Source organism: Protopterus annectens, chromosome 7.part0 (assembly GCF_019279795.1).
Source record: "Protopterus annectens isolate FY-2018-M chromosome 7.part0, PAN1.0, whole genome shotgun sequence".
NCBI lineage: Eukaryota > Metazoa > Chordata > Ceratodontiformes > Protopteridae > Protopterus > Protopterus annectens.
In genome coordinates this window covers 278,998,053-279,025,012 of record NC_056739.1, presented here as the reverse complement: position 1 = coordinate 279,025,012, position 26,960 = coordinate 278,998,053, and the positions used below count along the sequence as shown (strand labels likewise).

Genomic DNA, 26,960 nt, shown 5'->3' with positions numbered 1-26,960 from the left:
TCTCTCCCTTGGATGGGTCCAGAGCCACTGAGCAGGCACCGGCTTCTGAGGGTGTTTTCAGGCCTCAACATTTTTATATTAAACCGACGCCAGCAACAAAAACAAGGTCAAAAACAACTTCTGTGTCTAAAAAACTGACACATGAGCCACATGCTCTGGCCCCAATGCCTAAAAAACAGATGATCAAAATGGCTGAGGATTTAATTCCCTTGATCAGGGGTCCCCCCCCCCCCTGCTAAGAGGCCTAGGCAAGGCACTGATTATGAATCTTCAGATCAGGTTTACATTTCTTCTGATTCCTCTTCTGATCAGGAATTTTCTATTCCACCCTATGAGGATTCTGATGCAGAGGAATCCATCCCATCTGCATCTCCTCCTGAGGATTACTCTTTTGAAGAGACTTTGCTTACTTTAAGGGAACATTTTCACTGGGAGAGTCAGGACTTCTCTGAATCAAAAAAGAGGCTTAGGGATTTCCTCCTTCTTCCTCAGCATAGGCCTTTGGCAATACCTCCGGTATTACAGATATTACAGGGTTCCTGGCTCCCACAAATTTCTTTTCAAAAATCCTGCTGCTGATCCTGAGACTATTTCTCAGGGTCCCAAGGGTGTAAAGGTTTCTACAGCCAAAAATCCTACCCCTTCTGATAGAGATTCCAGGGCGCTGGATAGATGGGGTAAGAAGGTTTATACGTCTGCAACCTTGGCAATTGGGGCTTTAAACTGCCAGTTTCATATGCTTAAATATCAACAGCATGTTATGGGCTTACTGAAACAGAAAATGATGCTGATTTCTGATTGTGTGGAAAATAGAGTTACAGGATTTATTGCATTCAGCAGAACAGGTTGGAAAGCATACTTTTCTTTGTGGTTTTGATTCCTTGGAAGCCTCTTGCCGGGCCACCATTACTGGATCTGTGATTAGAAGGCATGCCTGGCTCAAAGAGCAAAATCTGCCTGATCATGTTAAAGCTAAATTGTTGGATGTCCCTTTGCAGCATGATACTCTGTTTGGTAATAAGGCAGAAGAGGTTTTAAAGAAAATGGAAGACAAAGCTAAATCTATGCAAACTGTAAAAGATTTCTTGCAAGTGAAGCCACCCAGGTTCAGTAGGCACTGGCCTTCTAAAAACTGGTCCTTTCCTCTGACCAACAGAGCCACTCAGGGCAAACCCAGATGCTCAAAAGGCTCCAGATATCAATCACAGGGTTCTTACAGGTCAAAGCAATGGGGTGCCTCCACCTCCAAATCTGGAGGAAACAAAGCACAACCCTACAGTAAGCAGTCTCAATGACTTTCCTCTACCATCTCCAAGCACTTATCTTTTGGCAGCCCCCTTGGGGGGAAAACTAGCACTTCATGCTCAAAATTGGCAGTTAATTACCCAGGACAAGTGGGTATTAAACATAGTATCCCAGGGGTACAAATTTAATTTCCATACTTTGCCAATTCCAAACGGATGGCCGGATCTGCCACAAAACCATTGGGCAGAGGCCCAGAAACAAGTCATGTCCTTCATGGATATGGGGACTATTCAACTGGTACCAGAAAAGGAAAAAGGACAAGGTTTTTATTCAAGACTTTTCCTGGTACCCAGAAAAGACAATTCATTGCATTCAATACTGGATTTATCAATTCTGAACACGTTCCTGGACATTCCAAAATTCAAAATGCTGACTTTACAGCAGCTACTGCCTATGCTAGGCAAGAATGCTTGGTTAGTAACTCTAGACTTAAAAGTGGCATACCTACATATCCCAATAAGGGAATCATGCAGAAGATACCTCCACTTCAAAGCAGTTTTTTTGCATTACCAATTCTCTGCACTGCCCTTTGGCTTATCTACTGCGCCCTGGGTCTTTACAAAGTGGCTGGCACCTGTAATTTCATTCTGCAGAAAAAGAAACATTCAAATTTATTCTTATCTGGACGATTGTCTCATTCAAGCAGAGGACAAGGACACTCTTCTTCAGCATCTGGCATTTGTAAAAAGGCTTCTCGCATGCCTAGGGTACACCATAAATGAAAAGAAATCACAACTGGTACCCTCTCAAATAATTACAATCCTGGGTGCAAGCTTGAATACAACTGCCCAGATGGCTTACCTCACGCCAGACAAACAAAGGCAACTGACAACATATTTCAAACAAATGGCAACAAAAACCCAGTTATCTGCAAGACAAATTCTGCAGGCTTTGGGGTTCATGGCATCCTGCCTTCTACTAATTCCATATGCGAGACTGCATATGAGGAAACTTCAGTGGTACCTAAAAAGTTTATGGAGTCAACATCGTCACAGCCTGGAAACAATGATTCCTCTCATTCCCTGCCTACAACAGGAGTTTCTTTGGTGGGCAGAGACATGTCACCAAAACAAGGGACTGTCATTCACTCTACCCCCTGCCACCCAAACCCCGACTACAGACACATCAGACTATGCTTGGGGGGCCCACCTGGCAGGGAAATGCATTCAGGACAAATGGAGCCCAAACCAAATGCATCTGTATATCAACCAGAAAGAAATGCTAGCTGTTCAGAATACTCTGAGAGCCTTCAAGGACTTACTTCATCCAGGACAACTACTGATAAAGACGGACAACACCACAGTTATGTGGTACATAAACAAGCAAGGGGGTTACACATTTCTACCCCCTTTGCAGACTAGCCATGGCCTTGTGGAACACAGCATTGACTTACCAAATACATCTCCAAGCTCAATTCCTGCCAGGAAAGCAAAATACCCTGGCAGACGACCTAAGCAGAAATCTTATGGACCCGCACGAATGGAAACTGGATCCACAAATTTTCAGCATGTTAACACAGAAATGGGGGAGCCCAGACATAGATTTATTTGTCTCTCCCCAAAATTATCAGTTGAACAAATTCTGCACAAGAACTCATCAAAAAAAAAGCATGGAAAGTAGATTCTCTATCCTTCAGCTGGAAAAAACCTATCAGTCTATGCCTTTCCCCCTCTGCCTCTATTCTCCAAGGTCTTACTAAAAGTCAGACAGGAAAAAAACAAAAATGATCCTAATTGCTCCGGACTGGCCTCGCCAGCACTGGTACCCACTTCTAAGGAACATGTCACACCTTCCTCCATGGTACTTGCCTCAAATACCTCATCTACTGTCTCAGCAGAACTATCAAATTCTGCACACTCAGCTCCAAACTCTGAATCTTGCAGCATGGCTAATCAACTAATTATTCAAACCACACCTCTCAGTAAATCTGTGATGGATGTCATTTTGGAGGCCAGAAGGCCTAGTACTAGAAAATCTTATGCTGATAAATGGAAAAGATTTTGTGCTTGGAACCAAGCACAAGGAATAGACACAGCAAAGCCCAATATTCCTCAAATTTTACAATACTTAACTGAGATGCTTGACAAGGGCTTATCTTTTTCTTCAATAAAAATCCATGTCTCTTCCATTTTGTCTCATTACAACACAGAGCCTCCCCTCTTTTCTCATCCACTGCTTAAACAGTATCTTAGAGGGCCAAAAATTTAAGGCCTCCCAGGAGAGCACCAACTCCTGCATGGGACCTCAATTTTGTGCTGGAAATACTCACCCTGCCTCCTTTTGAACCAGCAGCTACTGCGGATATAAAATTTCTATCTTGGAAAACAGCTTTTCTTTTGGCAGTCACTTCAGCAAGAAGGGTTTCAGAACTACAGGCTCTCATGGCAGTGGAGCCTTTCATTATATTTTACCCGGACAGGGTGGCCCTCAGGACCAATCCTTCTTTTATGCCTAAGGTGGTATCCAGTGTGGCTCTTAACCAGACCATTCACCTGCCAACATTTTTCCTAAATCCGCAGAACAAGGGGAGCGGATTCTGCATTCATTGGATGTACACAGACAACTAAGATTCTACTGAAACAGGACCAAATCTCCAAGAAAGTCCAAGCAACTACTGGTGGCATTTGCTGCAGGGTCAGAGGGGAAAGCTATATCAAAACAGACCATTTCTAAGTGGATAAGCCACTGCATTCGTTTCTACTATTTGCACTATGGTAAACCTGTGCCCAAGGGGATCAGATTACATTCCACCAGGGCTGCCTCTGCTTCAGCAGCTTTTCTCAGAGGGGTCCCAACCAAAGACATTCTAGAAGCTGCTACTTGGAGCTCTGTTCATACCTTCACAAAGCATTACCATTTACCTCTCTTCTCCAAATCCAGGGCAGACTTTGCCACTGCAGTCCTGCAGGGCCTTATAGCCGCTCCTAATGCTGTTTAGTTCCATCCTCCCATTCATAGCTTTGGGATTCTACCCAAATGTAATGACTGCAACAGTGAAACATGAAGAACATAGTACAGTTGTGTACACTTACCATAAATGTAGATGTTCGAGTGTATTCACTATTGCAGTCCGGGTTACCCACCCACCATCCCCCATTCTATACCTTTTCTTTCCTTCACTATACTCAAAAGCCTTTGTGGTGTATTTGCTTTTAGTTGAAGGTAAAGTTTTTTTCTAAAAGTGCATTTATATATTTACTGTTTATTTATATATATATATTTGCTCCCCATTTGGGGGGCACCTGACATCTGGGGCAAGAAAAACTGAATAAAATGGTGTCTGCTGCATGTTTTATACCCCTGATGACCTGACATCATGGAAGAGGAGTCAGCAACTGACGCAGGACCCAAAACTTATTCAGGCTGACTGAGGGCAACCTGCCAGCAGATTACCCCAAATGTAATGACTGCAACAGTGAATACACTCAAACATCTACATTTATGGTAAGTGTACACAACTGTACTTTTTCCATTCAGCTGAGACAAAGTCAGTGCTTAGATTATGATTGAAAAGAGTACCCAATGGTATTGCTAATTCTTGTTGGAGCTCATGTAAGACACAGCCTGGGATGCTATCAGGTCCCATAGATGCTGACCTTGGAGAGGGTATTTATAACCTGCTGTTTAGAGATGCAAGGTTAGGGAACAGGTGGTAGGGATGTTATGGGGTACGTGTGGTGGGGACAGGGGAGTGAAATTTTCACAGAGCCTGTCAGTCAACAGGATAGCTATGTCCACATGCTCAGTATATGTGGTATCATTAACTACCAGTTCGGCACAAATCTGGGCCTTTTCTTTTAGGTTATGGATGCAACTAAAGAATGCCTTATGGTTGTCCTTAGCTGAGAAAGCTAATTTGGATTCGTACTTTGCTTTGGATGTCCTCGCAGGAAGTCTTATTTGCTTGTTTAAGCTGAGGAGAAGTGTTATGGTTTGCTCCCTCTTACTCTTAGATAAGAATTTCTTCATCTTATTGTAAACCCTGTTAATGGCAGTTGCCAACCAGGCATGTTTGCTCTTCCTTGAGGAGCTTGTTATGGTACTATCAGGTATGACTGAGTCAATGCAGTTATACAGGCATCTGTATAAAGCATTAATGTAGAACTCTGCATAGTTTCCAATTCCATCTGAGGGGGGAAGTGCAGTGAAGCTATTTATACTGTGAAGATAGGTGAAGGCTGCCAGCCTAGCCATATATAATTTTGTAGATAATTCTGTCATTTGTAAATATTAATATAAGCCACAGGCTTGTTCTCCTAAATGGCAAAAAATGGTGTTAAATGTGGAACTGCAGAAATGTAACAACACTGCACTCTGCTGTAACAAAGCTGATAAGTCAATTATTTGATGTCAAAACTCTGAGCCAAGATGTCTAGATAAAGGCATTTTGCCTATTGTTTTGAGGCCAGAGTTAATGGCTAGAATTTGCATGTATAATTTCTTTTATTGTTCTGGCTTCCTGACCAGCTGCAAGATCAAAATGGGTATTAACCTCTGAGAGTCTGTTAGCCTGGGAACCAGAAAGAAATGATGTAATCTGAAATGCATCAGTGGTACTGTGTTATCAATTTAAGGACAGAAAGAATGAGAGCATTAGAGCATTTGTCTTGAGGACATCCAACTCATCACTGCCTGTCTCTTTATGTAAGTAGGATTTTAGAACTGTGTTTTCTCTAACATATAGCTAGGAATTAGGAAGATTAGATGAAGTGATTTGCTGTGTTGATGTCAGAACTTTTCTACTGTATTATTTTAAGTATTTCTCTGTGATCTCTGAACTCTTGACTGGCACTGTGTAGTAAGAAGTATTGTCTTGTGTTTTTTTTTTTATTTATTATTAAATATTTTTTAAACCTTTTAATTGTGGCTGTTTTGTGTAGAGATAATTTAAGCTCTAAGAGTACATTGCATGTATATAGTGATACTGTACCAAGTCATTCTAAATAAGTCTTGACTGTTCGGTTGCACTTGCCATTTGGATAATGCGGTAGCGTTGTCGCCTCACAGCAAGACGTTGTCATGTTTGATTCTCATCTAGAGCGTCTTCTGTGTGGAGGCATGCGTGAATGGGCGTGCCTTCGTTGAAGGTTGTGCGTCAGGGCTGGTAACTCGGCATATAAAAATCCACTACCAAACATTAGCGAACCGGAGTTCTGCTGTGGCGACCCCTAACCGAGATAAGCCGAAAGACACAACAACAGTATAATTGGACACACTTTCATAAGTGCCTTTGAGTAGCTGATAAATATTAGCTGGGTGGTGGCAGTGATTTCTACTGTATAGTCTCGTTAAATGGGGCAGAGCTGGAGAACCTGTGCCAGCCTTCTCCAGGAGTGTCTGTGTGGTTGTATATAACTTTTATCTGTGTGTGTGTGTGTCAGCTACTTGGGTAGGGACACAAAGCACTGGTTGGACAGAGAGGGTGCTGGAGGTTTTAGTTTGCCCACTAGGCTGAGATCTGGAACCTATAGCTGCGCCAGTGGGGAGTCTTATTTGGGACCTGGAGAGAAAGGGAGAAACCAGCCCCAGACTGTTTGTGATCTCTGTGTGCTCTTAAGGGAAATTGTATTTTACTGTGTGAGTCTATTATCCTTTTCCCTATATGGACGCCCCTCACTGGTGTTAGTGGTGAGGATTGAGGCTCCTTGATTGCTGGGCCAGTGCACGGGCATCACATATACCATCCAGTAAGAGGTCGTAATCTGCTTTGGAGAAGATTTTTAGTTTAATTGCTGCTGGGGGGGGGGTCTGGTGTGATAGTTACTTCGAATGAGACTGATTTGTGGTCAGATCTCACCAAGGAAGATGTCATAGTGGAGGTGCTACAGTAGGCCCCTGTATTGGTAAGCACCAAATCCAGGATATTGGCACCCCTTGTGAGGGTGTCAACCGGCTAGTCCAGGAAATTGGAGTTAATGAAGTTAAGGAACCTTTGGACAAGTGAGTTTGAGCACAAGTAATTTACCCAGTCAGTGGATGGGTAGTTAGTCACCAAACACCATGGTGTTCGGATATATCTTGATAGACTCAAGTAGAGCCAAATGGGCAGAGTGGGTGTCCTGATTAATGGAGGGGGGCCCTGTAGCTGGCAGTGACTTTAGGTGTCCTACCAACAGTTAATTGCACCTGAGGTATCCCCAGGGAATCCTACTGTTTAACCAATCTGGAAGTGTATTTATTTTTAATGAATATTGATAAACCTCCTCCTTTAGTTTTCATGCCTTCAGTTTGTGGTCTGAACATGTGGAAGGAGGTGTAACCTGGTATGGCTGCGGCGCTGTCCACAGCCTTGAACCAGGTCTCTGTAACTGCACAAATGTCTGTGTTTTCTAAGGTGAGGACTGCTTTCAATGAGTGCAGTTTCATGTTAAGACTCCTAGCATTTAGCAGTATAACCTTGAGGTTGTTTTTAGATGGTGTTTGTACATCAAAACTTTTGTCCTTGAGACACTGCCTAAAAAGGCACTGTGGGGGTGGCAAGAGCCTTAGCTAGTAGCCAAAATCTAAGGGGTGATAGATGAAGACCATCTCTGGCAAAGCATCGAGGTCTGTTGATCATGTCTTCCCAGGCTGACAGATGCTGAATCTCCTTAGAACAACATCAGAAACTAAGCCAATTATTTAAGTCAATCATTTTCTGTTTGTAGTGAGGCATCGTCGTAGGTGAAGGTAAAATGCTGCTTAAGGCTAGGGACATACCTGTCCGAGACACAGTCCAAGACCTGAATCATGTCTCTCTTCATATAGTCCAGAGAGGTACGTGTCAAGTCATTCACAACAAGGACTATAATGGAGTTATAAACAGTACCTGTTGTTGAGAGACTTGACTGCATGTGTGATATGGCAGATCCTAGCACCTGACAGACAGCTGACCATGACCTTTTCCTTACCCAGCCTGGTGAGAGGGACATCTGTCTGTCTCACAATGGAATCACCTATGACTAATATGTTTGGTTTGTGTTTTGCTTTAAGGCCTTGACAGGTGAGACATTGGTCTATGAGTTATTATGTATTGTGTTCTGCAGAGGAAGTATTATGTGCAGCGTGCTTTTGTTTGTGTTTGGGAGGTCTCTGTTGTTTAATCATGTTTTTGGTGAGGACCTCCGCATATATAGGTATGTGTGATGTGTGTTTGGGTGGAGTAGGAGGTGAGGTGTGCATGCTGACAACCTGCTCATTGTCATATGTACTGACTGGTGTGTGAGAGAGCATGGATTTAAGGTTTTTAATACAGTTGCATCTCTCACATGTTGTTTTGTGGACTAGGAGTAGGAGATTGTCGGTGAACATGAGGCATTTGCTACACTGCCTCAGGATGCCCATGTTGACCAAGCTGGCTAGAGAAACTGTGGGACATTGTCCAGCCGTAATGTTAAGTAAATTTATGTGGTCAGGAAAAACGGTCACACTTAGGAATGGCTAGTGAGTGAGAGGTTTATTGGTACCTCTGAGGCTAGCTTTAGTATTCTCCCTGACAACAGAGCAGGGCTGAGAAAAACCTCCAGAGAACCACAAGCAATGTGCTAAGGGAAAATTTAACAAGCAAAATGTTTGTGTCAATAACCACCAACAGTAACCACTGCTACATACCAGTGCATGATGGTGTGGTACACGCAAAACAAGCACAGACCTGGAACTTAAATAAAACAAGAAATAACCCTTTTAACTCAAACAAGCTTATAAGGATGCTCTCTCTCTGAGTTCTAGTCCACTCACCCTCAATTAGATGGGACCCAGACAGCATTCTCCTCCCACAATGTTGCAGAAGGGCCTTCACCAACAAAAATGGCTTGAATTTGATGCTCAGAAGTTACAAAACAGATCCAGAAACAGAAAACCTGGAACTTGGCTATGCTACAGCTGAACTAGTACAGGATGCAGTAAAATGTGGCAAAAACAGTTTACACAATTCAGACAAACAGTAGAATGCAAATACAAATTAAAAGTACAATATAAGAGCAAAAACAGGCACTTGTAGTTAGTTGGAAGCAAAGGATGCCTCAGATCTTTCAGTATCATAGTGAAGAGCTGGTTTTAATACTCAAGTGATACCAAATAGTCTAGATTCAACAAGTCTGAATCTGGCCTGTGCTATAAAATGCAGAAGTGTTAGAAATTCAAAGTGCATAAAATCACAGTTGCAACAGCAACAAACAAAACAAAACAAAATAAACAGTTCAAATAAAGCAGCAATTCACCAGCAATTTCCAGCTTAGAAGGGTGTAGGCAACACTCTCCCACTACAAGAGTCTAGACCACAATCCCTCCTAATGTAAAACAACTGCTTTTGGAGCCCAAGTGCTTACGTCAGAACTAAGACACTTTCAGAATAACAGACACAGTAGACCTTCAACCAGCAATTCCCAGCTTATAAGAGTGTAAGCCACATTTTCCTGTCACAAGAGCTTAGACCTCAGTCCTCCTAATGTAAAATAACTAGTTTGGAGTCCCAAGTGCTTAAACCAGAGCTAACACAAGTTCAGAATAACAGACACAATGAGCATTCAACCAACAATTCACAGCTTAGAAGGGTGTAGGTTATCCTCTCCTGCCACAAGAGTTTAGACCACAAATCTTCCTAGTGTAAAATAACTAGTTTGGAACCCAAATGCTTAAACCAGAACAAAAGACACTTAGAACAACAGGCACAGTAAGCCTTTACCCAGCAATTCCCAGCTGAGAAGAGCAGAGGCTATTCTCTCCTCCCACAAGAGTGTAGATCACAAGCTGTCTTAATGTAAAATAACTGGTCTGAAGCCCAAGTCCTTAAACCAAAACTAAGAGGCTTAAAATAACAGTTACAATTTAATCAGACTACTAACAAGCAGTAATAAATGCAGCAGAATAAATGCAATTGAGCACTTTTAAGAACAAGCAGCAAAAGCAAATTCAGTATATTCTATATTCAGCATTTAATACTTCACCTACTCCATCATTCTTATTGATAGTTGTAATAACTCTAAAAGAATGAATATTTAAGAAGTGATGGAGTCTATTGTATTTTGTTGAAAGCACTGAAAAATAGTTTGTCTCAAAAGCTTTGTGCACAGTTTGAGGTGTTGTTTAATTCCATTGTGTTTGCATCTTGAATATTACACACCCCATCTGTGGGGCAGGGCTTCTTTTTTACATGAAAATAATTCAAGACATGAGGAAAATCATTAACTTGTTTGCAGATGGCAACAACTTGGACAATGAGTGGGGTAATTTATAATAAGATTTCAACAAGTTGTAGAAATAGAATGAAAGATGGTGGTTTAATTAATATGTAAAGTACAAAATGATGGATTTTCATAACAACCTAGAAGTGGGCAGATATTTAAAGCTATGGTGAGGGCGATTAGGAAAATAATTTCTGGGGAATATAATTTTGCCTAGCAATAATTACTCAGTACATTGTTAAAGGATAGCTAAATGTGGGAAGCCTGTGGCTGGACAGTGTGGGTGGAAAAGTTGTAACCAGCTTTGATGACTGTAGTCATGTCTACTGTTACTAACCCTGTGCATTGTTAAGGGCTAGCTTTCCAATAGCACTACTAGTAGGTTCATAGGTTCATAGGTTCATACTAGGCTATCTGCAACTATACCCATTATTTTGCTGTGCCTCTGTTGAGCAGTGACACTGAGGTAATCCCTACTTGGTTCTATAGCAGGAGGAGCTGGGTTCTAGTCTTTAGAAGAAGGACTTTTCCTACTATCCCTGGATTAATATTTGCAGTTCCTGAGACCGCATTTGATGGATTTTATACTGCAGTAAAGTAGCACAGGACCACAGACGTAGTAAACCAGAAGACTTGGGGCTGTTCCACTTTCTAATGCAGGACATAATGAAACGTTTTGGGCAATTGGCATAGTTATGCTATTAGCTAAAGTAATTTCAGTGGATAGTGAAAGTTGGGAACGTAATTTCCAAGTAAGCAGAGATTCAAAGAAAAGTTAGTCACCCCCCTTCTCTTGCTCATCATCATCAGTCCTCTTTGTCCCCCCATTTTCTGCATGACTTGGGCTGTTGTGTCAGCTGTCTCCACCCCTCTTGATTTACTGCTACTGTTCTGTCTTTTCCAACAGTCATGCCTGACTGTTGCATGTCTTCTCTTGTGCTGCATGCCCTTGTTTCCTCTTGCCTTCTTCCTGTCTTTCCCAAATTTTCTTCACCAAATCATCTACTGCTTTTCTTCACATGTGCCTAAACCACCGTAATCTTTTCCCTTTGACCTTCTCTGCAGTTGGAGCTACTTTAGCTTGTGTTCTGCTGTCATCACCTCATCTGCCCCACAGTGTGGATCCAAGCACCCATCTTATGCACTTCATCTCCATGACCTCCACCTTCCTCATCTGCTGTGCCTTCACCTGCCCCGTTTTCTATATCACATAGAAGTACTGGTAGCAACACTATTTTGTACACTTCTCAGCTTCTTTGGCATTCTTCTGTCACATAAAACCCATGGCATTCTTGACAGTTGGTTGCAGTTACTTTGATTCTAGCTGAACTCCTCAGTCAGACTTCTCTTCTGTTCAACCACCCGTCCTGCTCCAGCTACCTAGCCCAGATGGTTGAATTGTTAACCTGTTCAACTATTTCCCTTCTATCTCAAATTTCAGCTTCTAATTATTTCCCCATTTGTTGCTATGACAGTTGTCTTGTCTGCACTTAGTTTCATCTCATGTACATTCAGTTTTGCATTCCATTGCCTTATTTCCTGCCACTCTGGCAGCTTTGTAAATCTGCCCCCTCCAGCCTGTTTCCAGATGTAGTCCATTACCAGTATGAACAGCAGTGGGTTTAGACCTGAGCCATGATGTAGCCCACTCCCACTAGGGAACTTCTCTGTGAGTCTGATTACTTTGTACAGAAGCGTGTTGTTTGATCCTTGTGCAGTACATAACCACCACCAATTCTACCAATGATTCTGGGACTATGAACTATTGCAAGAGTGCCCAAATCAGCTTTCTTGGGAACTTGTCATATGCTTTCTCCAAGTCTAGGAATGCCAGTTGGACTCTACTCATTCCGGGCTTCTTCTCCATTTTCTGTCTCACTGCAAACAGGTCGGATGTGAGACATTAAAAGTACCTCTTCATTGAGACTGATACAGCCTTAGAATGGCATACCCAACTGGATCTTGTATAACTCTTCAAAACGAATGTGCTCTAAATGATGTTAAGCTGCAGGTGTGTGAAAGGAACAGTTTGTGTATGCACTAAAACACATGTACACAGAGCTTGGCTCCATGGCACAGATGGACAAAACCCTGTCTGTGACCCAGGCACTCGGGGATAGATTATCGGCCCAGGCAGAGAGGGGAAGGAATGAAAGGGTGTGGCCTGAGCACCTCTCCTGGAGAGGAGGAAGGGGGTTACATGGACTTGGAGGCACAATGGGCAGTGTGGTTTCTTAGGCAGAGACTGAAGAAGCAGCTACTTTACTGCGGGGGGGGGGGGGTTGAGGATACTTGAAGGAAATGCCCTGTGTAGAAGTGAGGTGACACCCTTCACAGCACTCCTCTCCCTGGTACCTCACTATTCAAGAAGGTAGGGACATCAAACAAAATAATATGTAGACAAGGCAAACTGTAACAAAGTCTGAATGTTGTACTGATGAAAAGAATGTGCTAATAACTTTTCTCATTTTAAACTATTCTTTTAGCTGCCAATGACAAGTAACCATTTAGATGTGTACAGTGACCCTCGGCTATCCTGTCCTCCTTTTGGGCTCACAAGCAGGTCCTGTCCAACAACACTTGATGTCAAGCAAGAACTAACAGGTGAGAACTAGTATGTCTCTGAGTACATGTGTGCATTTTAGTGGTGGTAGTTTATAATTCTTCGTACAAAGCCTGTGAAGTATTTTTCTTGTAAAGTATATGGTAGGCACGTTAAGATGCTAGATTTACTAAAGTCATTTTGCAACAAAAGCACATTATAGTTGTGCATGGGTATACTGGAAATGTATTTTTATTTGAATTTGTTAACTGGGATAGGCCAGCTGAGCTCCTTTTCAGTGGTGGTCTGGGGACAAAAGCTGCAGTTTCAAACTGTAGAAGTATAGGGTTTATACAATTGTACTACAGAATTATTCAATTGACATACAAATCAACACCACTGTTATTGAAGAAATGAAACTGTATTAAGAAAAATATATACTCATTAACATAATCTAGAGTTGTGTTCTGCTTAACTGGCAATCACAAATAACAATGGGATACTGTCTAAAAAAAAATAAAATAAATGAATGAATGGATGAGTTGCCATGTGAAGTCAACCCTGCAGTTAGTACTGACTGGAGATTAAGAAATGCCAGTTCTTAGAATAGATGGACAAAAATAGACATTGAGTACATGCAAGTATTGTGCAATGGGAAAGGGTTTCAGACTGTGCAATGAAAAAGTTGTATTATAAGGAGTGAGTGTGGTGTGACACGGAAGAAAGACCTGGCAGCCTACTTCCATTTCCTCCTTTGCCTTAAAAGCTTTGTGAGTAGTGGTGGTCTGCTCTAGGTCCCAGATGCGACTCATAAGAGAGTGAGCGAGAGTGTGGATATTCTTGCTAAGATAGTGTTATGGGTAATTGTTGTGGGTAACAAATTACATTACTAACCTGGCTCCATGATACAGAGGAATGGAGTCTGACAGTGACCCCAGTGACTTTGGGTTCAATTAGCCACTCTAGTACTTGGAGGAGCCAGGTGGGGGGTAGTGAAGGGGTGTGGCCTACTTGCCAATTTTTTTTGGGGGGGGTGGAAGGGGTTAGAGAGCACTCAGAGGCGCACTGGGTGGTGGAGTAAACCAGGGAAAACCACCACTTGTATTGCACTGGAAGGGGGGGCTGCTTGGAGAGAACACTCCTCAAAAACTGAGGGATGTTGTTTTTAGACCGTCCATGGCATGCTTCTCCCAAGTTCTTGCCAGGTGTGCATGGATAGAGCTGATGAGAAAAACTTAGTAGAAAATAAAAATTAACTAGTCCTAGTGTCACTCTAAATGATGCCCCCTTCTGGGTGACTTTCTCCCCATTGATGAGGAATGAGTGGGCTGATTGGGCCAGGAGAGGGCTTATGACTGACAGGGACTGAAAATGAGGAAAAAAAAACATATTACTATAAGTGTATCTGTTTAGCCTAGAATGTCATTAAATATTAGCTTTATTAGAAATGTTTTTGTGCTAGATTTTCATATTGCAAGTGATGGGATAGTGTTTCATTGTCTAACAATGTAAACTGAATATACCAATCCAGGTAAGTTTAGATTATATTTACCAGAGAATCTTGAAGGTCTTGTAGGGAAGCAGGTTTTTTTTATTAAGGAATGTTTGTTTGGTTTCAGTGCTATACAAAGATATGCTTGTTTTGTCAGAATTGCTGTAGATTTAGTTGCGTTTTTACAGCTGTGTTCTAGTCTTTGTGGATGTGTTTTGGGTATATTAGTTAAAATTCTCAAGTCATGTAGATGGCCAGAAGTAAGATTTTGTCAGCTGTTACTTGCACTCAATGACCTGTTTATTTATGTCAAAGACTGATATAACAAACCAAGCTTTTTGTTTATTTTAGATATGACATGGTCTGTATGATGGTCAAACTCTAGGTTTTAGTCAGTAAGGACTCCTATAAGTTTGGCATGAAATACTTATTCTATTGGTATGTGTTTTAGTGATGTGATTTTAAACTTTGTAAATTGCTTCTAGGTAATTTTTGTGGAGAATACCACAAGTTTTGTTTCCCTGGCATTTAATAGCAAGTGGGACACGTACCAACTTTTTATGAAGCCGAAATTAGAAAAATATGTGATGAAACACAAAGTACATGCTGTATGATGTACTCTGGGACAGTGTATGTGAGATAATTGTGGAAAGCAGAGTACAACAGACAGTTGAAGGTATAAACCATAGCCATTATGAGGTATATAATTAGGCAAATGGTATGAAGCACTTGGACATAAGAGGTGCATGTTTACCAGTAGGGTAAAGGGCTATAAAATCCCTGTATACTCTAGCAGCCAAGGGGTATCTATGTTAAAAGTTACATAGTTTGTGATATTGCTACACATAAAGGGTCTGTGATGAGCTTGAAGGTACGAGATGAGTTATATACTGTGTTAGAAATTGTTTACCTTTACAACGGTGAGACATATAAGTGCGATTGCTCATATGAGCGAATCGTAACAACAAAAATCAAAACCGCGACAGTTTCCAATGTTCGAAAATCAGCAAATCGAAAAGCAGATTTGCTGATTTTTGAACATAAATGTCGAAAAGAAAATGTAATGAAGTGTAAAGCAGGGGGGCAAGTCCCCCTGCACCCCCCCATGTGGGGAGCTGCACCCCCTACATCCCCCTACTTTAATATTCTAACTCTAAGATTTCACTACAGTGGGGAAAGGGACCATTTTCCGATCCCCACTATAGTGCAATCCACCCCAAAATGCCGAATCTGCAATGAGCGATTGTCACTGTGCATTCGCTCATTGCACATTCAAACCTTTTTCTGTTTAAACATCCTTTCGGACATCTGCTGTTTGCCCTTGTGCAAAACGCACACATGAAGGTAAACCATTAGAAATATCACTGTACATAAACTAGAAAGTCAGCATCACTTTTTCACTTTATATAAGATCCCCAATTTATAGTAATGAAAAAATAAAATTTATAGATTTTGCAAGCAAACTAAGCCTACTTTCCAAATACTATATGCCAACTGCTATTTTGAACAAGCAAGCAGATTAAATGCATATCTTAAATATACATCCTCTGTAAAGAAAACTGTTACCATGACAAACAGAAAACCTGCAGTTAGTGTTCTGCTCCATTTGCAGGATTCTATTAAATGCTTTTTAAAAATTTTTTCTAAGGCCATAATATTTCACATTTTGTTTAAAACAATGCAAAACTCTGTCTCATAGCCAGTAACTCTTTAAACAGATGGGTGAGTCTTTTAAAAATAATATACTAACTGATTTACTAGTGCAAGGGATAGGTTTTCTGTAGTTACCTGAATTTGAATAGTGGCCTTATGCAGGAGGACTGCTGGTTGGGTGGAAGAGGCAGGGGAGATTCGAGAGGAGTGAAAGTCCTATATAGATCTCCTTTCTGTGTGTGTGGTGGGGTCCCCAAATTCCTCCTAACTACTGTCAGTCCAGTAAAGCAGTGGCTGTGATCAGAGATCCTCACAAGTTGGATAGGACCTGACACTGTCACAATGGTTAAGGCCATGCCTCTCAAATTCCTTGTTGTAGAAATCTGTACAAAACCAAAAATGAAGGTCAGGGGCACAAAATGAGGAACAGTTTTTAAACATTACTCTGATTCACTTAAAGTTAATAGACCAATACGTTTTGTGTCAACATACATTTCCAGAATAATAATAAGCATGAAGCTGTAATGTCTAGCATCATTGGTTGACAGTAATCATCAATTATTTACCAGAAAATGAAAAAAACAGTACTAGGGACAGGGCAAAAACATGAGGCAAGAATAAGGGATGTAGTGCAAAACTATGGACAGCTGAGAGGTATTGTGAACACTGACCCTGCAAAGGAATCTCCTCTCCAAATCGAGTATCCACAGTTTCATCTTTTTGTTCACTTTCTGAAGGTCTGGACCATGGTTACTGCTTGTAGATCACACTTGGCACTGATAAACTGAGATCTGAGTCTTATGCCTCCACGGTTTGGTACACCGCTATGCACAATCACTGGTTTAGTTGACCGATCCCTTCATGAACAAGACCTCAGGATAATTTAATTAATTCCCACTCAATGGCAGAGCACAATTGTCTATTTTCTCAGTGAGAACTAAGACTTTGAAGGTGCTGATTTTTATCACAGCAGGGATCATGAACTCTCCCTTCCCTCTGTTACTTTACTGATAACATTCTTTAGGCCCACAACTGAAAACATCAAGACTGACTTGAAGAACGGCTTCCATTATTTATAAAGGTGGGGTTTTTTTGTTAGAAAATGAAGTCTTGACTTAGTGAAAACAGCAACAATGTTATTCCACTGTTATAGACTGGACAGTGATAACATTATAAATATATTTTGCCTTACCCTAACCCGAATCAGATTCAGCAAGTTCAAATATAAGGTAACGTAGGGGTCACTTTCAACTAAACCTCGTCTTTCCTGCCACCTACAGAAAACATAATTGGTAAAACTCCCGTAAAATTAAATTTTATGATACATGATATCAAACAATCTCATACCAAAAAGCAAGAAAACCTCTCACTATTAGTATGCTTATCTACACAGCTGTATACACCCTCCTAATAACTTACAAACACTAAAAAAAAATATTTATTTATTTATTGGTATTTGATAACCGGGTAAATGAGCTGATCTGTTCTTCATTTTAAAATATGTAGATTTATTAACATGGCATCTATGAATCAACACTGCCATGTGACACTCAAGCAGGCAAACTGGCTACTAGTTACAGCAAGAGTCATTCGCGTTTGGTCCACATTGACATTTATGCAAGAAACAGCGCCCCTTTCTCTCCAACAAACTCGCACTGTAATGCCTCCCTATACTACCCAATACAACATACCAAAGTCACTAAATGAACTCCAATGTGGATAATCTGCAGGGAAGAGGAGTTGTAGGAACATTTGCCCAGCTAATTGGAACCACGTATATCTGTAAATTAGAAAAGCAAGTTAAATATAGCAAATTGAGGGGGGGGGGGTCTTGTTTTAAATTCTAAAGAAAAACACACCAGCTCTTGCTTCCAAGATGACGGCTAAAATTCTTACACTGGCACAACCGTATAACTTTGCAACTCTAAGCAACCTGAGCTAATCTGCAAAACCCTTGTAAATATGTTCGTACTGAAGTATAAATAGGTGAAAACAAACCTATATTTAGCACTCAGGTGTACTGAATAACAAATGTGACACTGCAATATTGCGAATTCTATTCTGTTACTTCAGTAAAGATAAATAGTTTATGTGCGATACTGATAGCAAGTTTATATAGTAGAAATTCATGCACTGAAAACTGTAAATCACCTGTAAATAAATGCAAATTTACAACGAAAAGTGAATTTTATCCTGAAATGGTATTCCTACATTTTTCTTTTACCATTTTGTATTTTTGTATTTTACTGTTTTTTTTTTTTTTTTTTTTTTTTGCTTTGAAAAATGTGTTAGCAATGCTGTTTTGTTAACTTTCACTTAGGGTGTGGATGAGAGAGTTCCTTGGATCAGCTCACCTTCTTAGTTAAGAAGTAAATGACGCCAAATGTTCTGAATAATTGTTAGGTGCAAATGTACTGCGTTTCTTTGTTGCAGCTTTTGTTGAGGTGACCCTCTCATTTACTGGCAAAATATCCTACAGTATGGCACCCATTGGTGGTCTTATCAGTGTCTCTACAGCTGCCCAGGTTCTCTTTTAAGGGGAAATTTCACATTTAGTAGAGAGAGAGACTGTTGCAGTATTCCTTACAATAGACATACCCTGGCCAGTGTACCAAAATCTAGGCTCTTCCATACCTCTGCCGTACGTCAGGCCATCCAAGGTGTAAGATACATAAGCGATATATGAGCACTAAATATTTAGAACTGAATTGCTCCACAGGAACAGGAGCTGCAAAACAGGAAGAAAAGAAAGATGGTAGATGTACATTCAGAAAAAGGTAAAGAAGACCCCTAAGCCAGAGGGAGAAGAGAAAAACCAGTAGGCGAAAGGAGGGAGGAATAGAATACTGCAACGGTGATAGGTAGGGCATCTACTATCATGGTAAGTTCTTGCACAACTGCACTGTCCTTCCATAATCACTGTTGCAGTATTCCTTACAATAGGGAGAGTACTCCAGCTACTGTGAGGGAAAAAAATGGGAGGAGGGAGAAGGAACCCTCCAAAAAAAAAAAAACATGGAGGATGGACCTAGCAAAACTTGCTCTGGTCCCTGAAATCACATCCAACTTGCACTGCTTCATAAATGTATGTACAGAAGGCCAAGTAGCAGCTTACAAAATAGATCTAGCATTGAGATCCTTAAAAAAAACTCCAGGAGAGACAACTGCCCTAATAGAATGAGCACGAACAGAAGCGTGAAGCTATCTGCCATGAAAAGAATAACAAAAGTAAATGGCCTTAGGAAATCCAACAAGAAATGGTTTCTTTAGAAACTACCAAATACAATTTTGTGTCCTGAAAAAAAAAAAAAAAAAGCTGCTCAGACTTCCTATCTTTGTTCTTCTTTCGGCTTTTCCCGGTTAGGGGTCGCCACAGCGGAACTCCGGTCCGCTAATGATTGGCAGTAGATTTTTACGGTACAGAGGTGCCAGCTCAGTGCTCAACCTTCAACGAAGGCACGCCTATTTCACGCATGTCTTTAGAATGCCACTCGACCGCAGGGAGGACATGCAGACTCTACACAGAAGGTGCTCCAGCCGAGAATCGAATGGGAGAACCTCTTGCTGTGAGACGACAACCCTACCACTGCACCACCACGGTTCTCAGACTTCCTATCTTTAGTCTTGTTTAATTAATATCTGAGCTGTCTGTGCAAAGTTAAAGAATGAAGAATCGTCTCATTACTATTTTGAGGAGATAGAAAAGAAGGAAGGAAGATGGATGGTCTGAGTTCGACACATCATTGACCACCTTAGGCATGCAAGAAGGACTGGGTGTAAGAGAGAGACTGTCTCTATGGAAAACCAGAAAAGAAGAGACTACCATAAGGACCTGAAATTCAGAGACTCACTTGGCAGAAGATAGAGCCATCAACAGGACAGTTTTCCAGGTACAGAAATTTAAAGAGGCAGAAGCTGAAGGCTCAGTAAGTAGCTGAGTCAGTTTTTCAAGAACAAAGTTAAAGGTGCTAAGAATGAGGACTGAGTTTTCCTGTAGGCCAAATAAGAGGGATGTCTTTGAGAAACTGTTTAAAATCAACCTAGAGGAAAGTGATGGATTTAGAGGAAGACAGGCAGAAATGGCCAACAAGTGAGGATGTAACAGAAGAGTATACCAGACTAGAATTGAGCAGCTTACACAAATAAGAAAGTACAGCAGGAATACCCAACAAAAGAGGGAGCTGTTCATTGTTGTGACACCAAGAAGAAAATCTTTTCCATTTAGCAACATAAGACCTTCTAGTAATGTTTTTCTTGCCTCCAAAAAATCTGAAGCACATCCTTAAAATTTGGTGCCTAAAAGGAATCCAAACCGTGTCACCTAGATAGTAATCTGTAGGGTAGGAAGATGAGGGTGAATTAGAGAGCCCTTCTCCTGTGAGAAATTCATTCAGTAGGGTAACTTGTGACAGCTTAGAGGACTTGGCACTCTGCAGTAGAACTTAGAGAGATTTATGTTCCCAGGGAAGAAAAAAGATCTACTTGGAGTACCCCACTGATGTACAACATCCAGGAAAACCTCACTGTGGAGCATCTGTTTGTGATGATCTGCCCTGGATCTGTTCAGATTGTCTGCCATAACATTGTGTTCTGAGGAAATATAGACTGCCTGAAGAATCAATTGATAGCAGATGGCAAAATTCCATGCTACTATTTGTATATGTTCCCCATGACAGTAGTGTTTTTTGTGAAAACTGTGAGTGGACCTGGAGACCAATGTTCCTGCAGAGCCTGAAGAATCAGCATTAGAGCTTTCATTTCCTTGATGCTGATATGTAATTTTACCTCCTGCAGAGACCAGACCCCCTGAACCCTAAAGTTGTTAGAACCAGCCCCCCTCCCCCCAAGCTAGGTCTGAAGCATCTGTAAATAGCTCCTGAGTGGGGGAAGGTAACTGAAAGGGAAAACTTGGATTTTAAGATATCTGTTTTTTCCACTAGATAAATTCCTTCCTTAGGCAAGGCAAGAAAAGAATGGGAAAATCCAGAGGGTAACAGTGTTTAACAAAATTGCCTTCAGATACCACTGGACCTTCCTCATATAGAGTCAGGCAAAGGGAATGAAGGGAATAGTGGATGGCATGAACCCCAGGGTTCTTATAAACTCTCTTGCTGACATCTCTTACAAAGGAACAAGGGACTGAAAGAAGGCTTTCAATGAGAGATCATTGAAAGGAGGAAGAAAAGCCATCCTAGTGCGGGTCTGAATTCTGCACACCAAGAAAATCTGGTCATAGAGTCTGTAACAAGCTATGAACATGGGTAGACATTTGGTAGAAACACCAAATAGCAAGGTGGAGATCTGATAAGTTCTGACAATGTAAGGAAGATACAGAGAATAACATTTTCCTGAAGAGAGGGTGTATAGGAATATGCAGGTATGCATCCTTCAGGTCCTGAAAAGCTAGACAGGCCTGAGGATGAAGGATAGAAGAGATACTTAGGAATAAACATTTTGAGAGAAAAAACTTTTAGATAGTTGTCCAGAAAGGAGAGTTCTAGAATGGGCCTCCAAGAGACCTTCCTGGAAACCAAAAACATCCTGGAGTAGAAACCCTAGCCCCTCTGGCAGAGGCACTGGTTGAATAGTACCTTGAACCAAGAGGTCCTAAGGAAGAGGAAGAGGAGGAAAGGGAGATAACTGGCAGGGAAGGGGTTCAGGGATGTCTTAAAAGGGAGGAAGGGACCTCCATTCCATGTAATAGCCATTGTAAATTACAGAGAGACCCTATGAGTCTGTTGTGATCTGTTGCCAAATGGGAAAGGACAGTTAACCTTTAGGGAAAATGGAAACTGTACGACATGTAAAACCTTCAGACTGTTGCACGGCCAAACGCATTGTTTGATTTCAAAGAAGTTCTGAGGATTTGGAGCTCGTATGCCAGTTATGTACCTTACACCTTAGACTTTGGACATTTATCTAATGTATGGAGCATGGAAGAGCCCAGGCTTTGGTACTCTGGCAGGACATATGGCTATTCTCAGCAAGATAACCCTACTGCAGCAGTGATTACAGTTGGACATTTTTGGTTTCTTGATCTATGCTGTGCAGAGAGATACAACCAACTGTATCTGGCTTTGCCTCAGGCACAACAATGAGAAGATGATCCATCAATCTGTATCCCAGGAAACCAGTTTTCATTGCCAGTGCTGAGTCCATCATAGTCTATTATGCTACTGCCTGCCACTCATCTGGCACCACATCTGACCCCACCCCCTTCACCTAACAGAGATGACCCCTTAAAGTGGCTGTATGAAGTTTTATCAGGAAATTTATCAGGTTGAACAAAAAAAAATGTTAAGCTTGTTTCCTGTCTTTCCTGTAAGTGGTCTAGACTGTTTGTAGGCTTCTGAGCCCCCAAGCCTTTCTGTGTTGGAGGGAAGCCTTCTAGCTTAATTTTGTTTCCTAGAACTAGTCAGTTTTCTAGTTTCAGCACTCAAATCTGTTTCTTTGAACTCATCACTTGTTCAGAACTTGTTGTAAGCACTAAATAAGCTGCAAATTGCTACAGCACTCAACTTTCCTCACTTGTCTAGAGGAAAGCAGTTTTAGTACATAATAAATAAGCACCTATCCAGGCATGTCCAAGGGTCAGCTCCCAGTGATTTCTCCTATCTACATGATAAATCTGATGCATCTTGGGGCAATGCAGCAATTGCCTCATGTACACAGACAACCCTCTCCTCCTACCACCCAACACTACAACCTGTGAGAGATGCACTTATATAGCCAAACTGGAAGCAAAGCTCTCTTCACCCAAGACTGGACTAGACAGTCAAGAGGAGAAGGTAAACACTTGCACCACACCACACTCCTCACGTAGTCCCTCAAAACCTACACCACCAAAACACACAAATAGAAACACAAAACACACACCTACATTTGCAGAGGCTCTCAATAAAAACCTGCCCAAGCATCAAGGACCTCCAAAGCAGAAACGCAAGCAAACTCCACCCCCAATACAACCCAAATGACACATAGCGCACAAACTCAGTGTGCCACTCAACCACAGCCCATAAGGCATAACAATGTACCCAACACTCTAGTCATAGGTGACTTTATAGTCAGGCACATTGATGTTCCACTCACCAGGCTATACAAGGAGAAAGTTACTGTCAGCTGCCTGTCAGGTGCCAGGATCCGCCACATAATGCATGCACTCAGGTCACTCCACAACAAGTACAAATATGACACTGTCATTGTCCATGTTGGTGTGACTGACCTGAGACATACCTCCCTGGACTACATGAAAAGAAACATGGAGGAGCTCTCCGATCTTGTAGCCCAGGCAGGTATGACCCTAGCCCTGAGTAGCATCCTGCCATCACCCAGAATGATACCACAGTACAAAGACAAAATGATTGACTTCAACATTTGGCTAACCTTCTGGTGTCATTCTAAGGGGATCCAGTATTTGTCTGCCTGGGACGACATGATCGACAGACCACGATGCCTTGCCAGAGATGGTCTGCAACTGTCGCCCTTGGGATTCCGGGTACTGGCTAAGGCTCTTGCCACCCCTATAGTGCTTTTTTAGGCAAGGTTCAAATGACAAATTCACCACTATAACAGGTACAAGCAAGGTAATGCTACTGAATGCTAGAAGTCTAAACCTCAAAATGCACTCACTCGAGGCACTCCTTAAAATGGAGAACATCGACATCTGTGCAGTGACAGGGACCTGGTTCAAAGCTCCAGAGAGCACCCCTGCATTACCAGGCTATAATTCATACCACACCTTTCGGCCACCTAACCCGGAATGAAGCACTAAAGGTGGAGGCGTGTCCATATTTATTAAGGATATCCACACCTCCAGGCTAGTTGTACAGCATAATGCATCAGAGATTATCCAAGTGCAGCTAACTCTGGGCAAGACCGCATTCCAAATTGTAACTTGCTACAGACTCCCCACCATGCTCCAGGATTCCCACTCCTCATTTCTTGATACACTGGAAAGTATTAGGGTACAACCCAACACCCTAATAATGGGCGATTTCAACTACCCCACCATTAACTGGGAAAACTACTCATGTACCAACTCTTTTGCTCAACGTTTTCTGGAATTCATAAATTCCAACGCCTTGGATCAACTTATTCACACCCCCACCAGGGGCAGCAATATCCTAGACCTGGTCATTACCAACATGGGCAACCAGTGTTCCACACCAGAGGTCAATTCCTTCTTGGTCAGATCCGACCACAAGCTAATCACCCTAGACATCCACATCCCGCCCCATCCCCAGTTAGGGAAACCACCGTAAAAAACCTCTCCAAAGCCAACTTCACACTTCTTAAGACAGAAGTGGCAAACTTCATGACACCCATGCAGACGGACAATAGAGGTACGACTGCTGAATCCTACACAAATGCACTTTATAAGCACTTACACGAGTGCATGGATCATGCTATCCCTAGTAGAACCAAGATGTTATCCTCCAAAAAAAGGAAGCCAATCTGGTGGTCCTCTGCTATAAACAAACTCTACAACAGAAGAAAGAAACTGTTGCAAAAAAAGAGTAAAATCCCATGACTGGAGGAACTTCCTGGTCAACCTCCGTACGAAGCTGACATCCCTCATAAAATCCTCCAAAGCTAGTTACGAAAACAAAATTGCCACTGACTCTAAAGACAACCACAAAGCATTCTATAGCTATGTCAAGAATCTCAATGACAAAACTCAGATCTGCTCTGAGTTACAGCACAATGACACTAAATATACAGAACCAGCTGATATTGCCAACATCCTGACAGATAGGTTCAGTGCTAACTTTACCCCTGCCTCACCCCTAGAGGGCCCATCTCTATACCGGAAGAATGCAAAGTTGCTGTAATCACAGCTGCACAGGTAAAAAAACAAACTCTCCAAAGCCAAGAACACAGCATGCATGGGACCTGACAATATCCCAGGCTGCGTTCTACACGAACTACAGAATGAACTGGCACCCTACCTAAGTACCATGTTCAATCATAGCCTCACCTCAGGCTTTGTGCCCACTGAATGGCACACCAAGACGGTTATCCCACGGCACAAAGAGGGAGCCACGATGGACCCCAGGAACTACCGCCCTGTTAGCCTGAAAAGCCTGGTCTGCAAGGCCATGGAACATATCATCATGGAACTCATAAACAAAGATATTGGTAATCTCCAAACTCTGGACCCTACCCAGTTCGGATTTGTAAAAGGCAGATCATGTCTCCTAAACCTGATTTACTTTTTTGAAACCGTCACCAAAGCCGTGAGGGTAAGGTGGTTCACACAGCTTATCTAGATCTCGCCAAAGCTTTCAACACCATCCCCCACTCTGGAATTATAGATAAGCTCACCAAACTAGGTATAAATCCCTATGTCACAAGATGGGTTGCCAACTGGCTCATGGACAGATCCCACACTGTGAAAGTAGCAGACTCCAAATCTGACTTCAGGCCAGTGACAAGTGGAGTACCACAGGGTTCAGTCCTGGGTCCTCTCCTGTTTGGTATCTACTTCTCTAAAGTACAGGCTAACTCAGAAGGTCTTTGGCTAACAAAGTTTGCAGATGACTGCAAACTAGGAGCCATAATCAAAACTCCTAACAATGTGGACATACTACAAAAGGGCCTCACTGAGACAGATGCCTGGTGTCAAAGCCATGGCCTGAAGCTCAATGCCAAAAAGTGTATTGTCATCCTCTTTGGTAAAAGCTCTGTACCCATGAACTACCACATAGCTGGTAGTCTACTTAACGCCGAAAATGTGATGAGACCTTGGGACACAGCTGGACAGTAGTCTCTCCTTTGATAATCACATTGCCACAGTGGTCAGGAAATCCTTCTACGTGGCTCACCTCATCACAAAAGGTTTCTCATCCAGAAAAAAAGAGGTAATTGTTCCCCTCTACTCATCACTCATTAGACCCATTGTAGAGTACAACGCCTCTTTTGGTATGTACCTCACAGGATATCTACAACAACTGGCAAGGCCACAGAAATAGCTCACAAAGAGGATTACTGGCCTCAAACAGATGCCCTACGCAGACCGTCTCAAAAAACTCCAGCTTTACTCCGTCACATATCGCCTATTCAGAGGCGATCTCTGCCTAACATACAAAGCTATGTCAAACCCAGAGCTGTTGGACATGCTCCACTTAAAGAAATCCCAATCCCTCCGAGCTACATGCTCTAGGGACCTAAACCTTGTCACCACAATAAACAGAACATACTGGAGGGATAGATTCCTATCCAAGAGACTTCCTATACTCTGGAACAGACTACCTAAGTCAAACAGAGCTCCTCATTAACACTCTTCAAGAAAAATCTTGATGATTGGATGGGAAATAGGAAATTCACCCCATGGATCACTTCTGTGGCTCTGCTCGACAGGGGCACAGGAAAATAATTTTCTTGGGTGGCGAAATCCAGGGTACATTTTTGGCTAGGCTTATATAGGCCCTCAGGCCAATAGCCTAGTAACTACCTATGAACCATCTGGTGCTGTGTGGGTCAGCTGGCTAGCAGAGAACAACAATCTTGGCTCCAGGGGTGGATTCTAATATCCTTGTTCTGGATGAGGCTGTCAGATTCTTTGAATGCAATATCACAAGGGTCATAGGTTGACCCTAGCAGGATCACAAAGCCGTAGACAACATAGCTGTAAGGATCACAGGTAGACGTACATGCTTTTAGGATAAGAGGTAGTGTAACTGTAAGTGCAAATACCTGAATGTAGATGGTGTGGAAGGCACTTAAAATATTTGCTACTGGAGGCTGGAAGTAGGCAAGGCATCTGCACTCATAAATCATGAAAGAAGGAAGTGTCAGAGATGTGTTC

The 26,960-nt window shown here is 42.0% G+C and overlaps 1 protein-coding gene across 6 annotated transcripts in view; it reads left to right on the top strand.

The window, feature by feature from the left end:
• The window catches only part of TFEB (transcription factor EB), a 1,305,476-nt gene that overhangs the window by 1,234,347 nt on the left and 44,169 nt on the right, over nt 1-26,960 (top strand). For all 6 annotated transcript variants that reach the window (XM_044076758.1, XM_044076756.1, XM_044076757.1 and 3 more), the window contains one exon: nt 12,953-13,070. In XM_044076758.1, coding sequence (XP_043932693.1) covers nt 12,953-13,070 — 118 coding nt within the window. The remainder of the gene's footprint in view (nt 1-12,952; nt 13,071-26,960) is intronic.